General features: G+C 49.8%; 1 protein-coding gene across 1 annotated transcript; it reads left to right on the forward strand.

The window, feature by feature from the left end:
- Positions 1 to 7: 7 nt before the first annotated feature.
- On the forward strand, positions 8 to 1,052 carry LOC123177680 (cytochrome P450 71A1). Its single transcript, XM_044591289.1, has 2 exons — positions 8 to 246; positions 418 to 1,052. The coding sequence occupies exons 1-2, from the start codon at positions 100 to 102 to the stop codon at positions 1,024 to 1,026; spliced, it is 756 nt and encodes a 251-aa protein (XP_044447224.1). The 5' UTR covers positions 8 to 99; the 3' UTR covers positions 1,027 to 1,052.
- The last annotated feature ends 708 nt before the right edge of the window (positions 1,053 to 1,760 follow it).

Raw genomic sequence — 1,760 nt, forward strand, 5'->3', positions numbered from 1 at the left:
GCCGTGAGCGACGTTTTTCCGAGACTAGGGTGGCTGGTGGACTGGGCGACGGGGCTCCAAGCGAGGGTGAAGAGGACGGCGGCCGAGCTCGACAGTATAATGGAGAGGACGATCACGGAGCACGAGGGGGACCCAGGAAAGGACGACGGCGAGGCTCCGGACCTCCTGGACGACTTGCTCTTGATCGCCAAGGATGGTGACCAGGGGTTTAAGCTGGATCGGATCGATGTGAAGGGAGTCATCTTGGTAAGTTTTTTTTGTTTTTCGTTTGTTGAATTTCATCTTGGTAAGTACTCACTCCGTCCAAATATTTTAGAGACACTTATTTTTGAGTTGGAGGAGTATTAAGAACAATAACTCGTAGATCTATAGGAGCAGCCAGCACAATTTTCTTAGCCTATCTTCGTCTTGTTGCAGGACATGTTCATAGCAGGCACCGACACGACCTACAAGACGATAGAATGGACCTTGGCCGAGCTCATGAAGAATCCAAGAGAAATGGCAAAGGTGCAATCAGAGGTGAGACAGGTTGCTGCAGGCGCGCATGGAGGAGTCCTCGAGGAGGAGCTGGAAAAGATGAACCTCCTACAGGCGGCCATGAAGGAAACATTGCGGTTACACCCGCCGGTGCCGCTCCTCATCCCACGCGAATCCATTCAGGATGCACAGCTACACGGCTATGACATCCCGGCCAAGACCCGGGTCATGGTCAACACGTGGGCCATAGGGAGGGACGGCGAGTCGTGGGAGAACGCCGAAGAGTTCCGGCCAGAAAGGTTCCTCGGCAGGACCATCGACTACAATGGCAAGGACCCTCGGTTCCTACCGTTCGGCGCGGGAAGGAGGGGGTGCCCCGGTATTGCCTTTGGGACACGCCTCGCAGAGCTCACGCTGGCTAACATGATGTACCATTTCGACTGGGAGCTACCGGATGGCGAGGATCCCGAGTCATTTGAGGTTGTTGAGTCCAGTGGCTTGTCGCCTGGCCTTAAGTCTGCCTTGATCCTTGGTATAAAACCTCTGTAAGCATACATGGACTGTGTTGGGAGTAATTGAGTAGTTGCTAATTAATTTCCTACTCCTTCTGTCCCGTAATGTAAGACGTTTTCCAACACTAGTGTAGTGCTAAAAATGTCTTATATTATGGAACGGAGGGAGTAGATTTGAGGTGGCGATGGCTTTTATGAAGTCGGGCTGTGAAAGCTATTATTTGAAACAACATTCTTGTTTCAAAATGCACTTGAAAGCTACTGTATAAGTTTATGGATCCTAACCGGGCCAACCATGCAGTTACGAGTTAGGCCTAACTTCATGCAGCACACTGGATCAACTGGCTCGGCAGCCCAATCACATCAAGCTAGTGGGCAAGCAGGAGCTAGACATTTCATTGTGCTCGTAACCATGCCGCTGCGCGCATGTATGCACCTTCCGCCCAAAAATAAAATAAAATCAGTCTTGATGAGTCTCAGTCGCCCGAAACTTGGTTATGTCTTAGTCGAAACAATATTCATGAGATCTTATATTAACATCTGTAATTTTTCTTTGAGGTAAATACACTAGTGGTGCTTGAACTTGCCACGGATGTGCGGTTTATTGCCTGAACTTGTAAAATACATTGAACTGGTTCCATAACTTGGCATGAACTTGCATATATGGTTCAAATGACGTTTGTATACGTCGGCCACGCATATGAGGCGCGCCAACATGGCATGGGACCCGCTGTCAGTGACTGGACAACGGAGACAAGGGTGTGTGAACTG

The sequence above is a fragment of the Triticum aestivum genome, unplaced genomic scaffold (assembly GCF_018294505.1).
Source record: "Triticum aestivum cultivar Chinese Spring unplaced genomic scaffold, IWGSC CS RefSeq v2.1 scaffold233523, whole genome shotgun sequence".
Classification (NCBI taxonomy): domain Eukaryota; kingdom Viridiplantae; phylum Streptophyta; class Magnoliopsida; order Poales; family Poaceae; genus Triticum; species Triticum aestivum.

Bases quoted from the DNA above. Each gene is read 5' to 3' on its own strand.
- LOC123177680 (XM_044591289.1), top strand. From the start codon at position 100: ATGGAGAGGACGATCACGGAGCACGAGGGGGACCCAGGAAAGGACGAC. The intron at 247-417 runs GTAAGTTTTTTT...GTCTTGTTGCAG, and splicing joins ATGTGAAGGGAGTCATCTTG to GACATGTTCATAGCAGGCAC.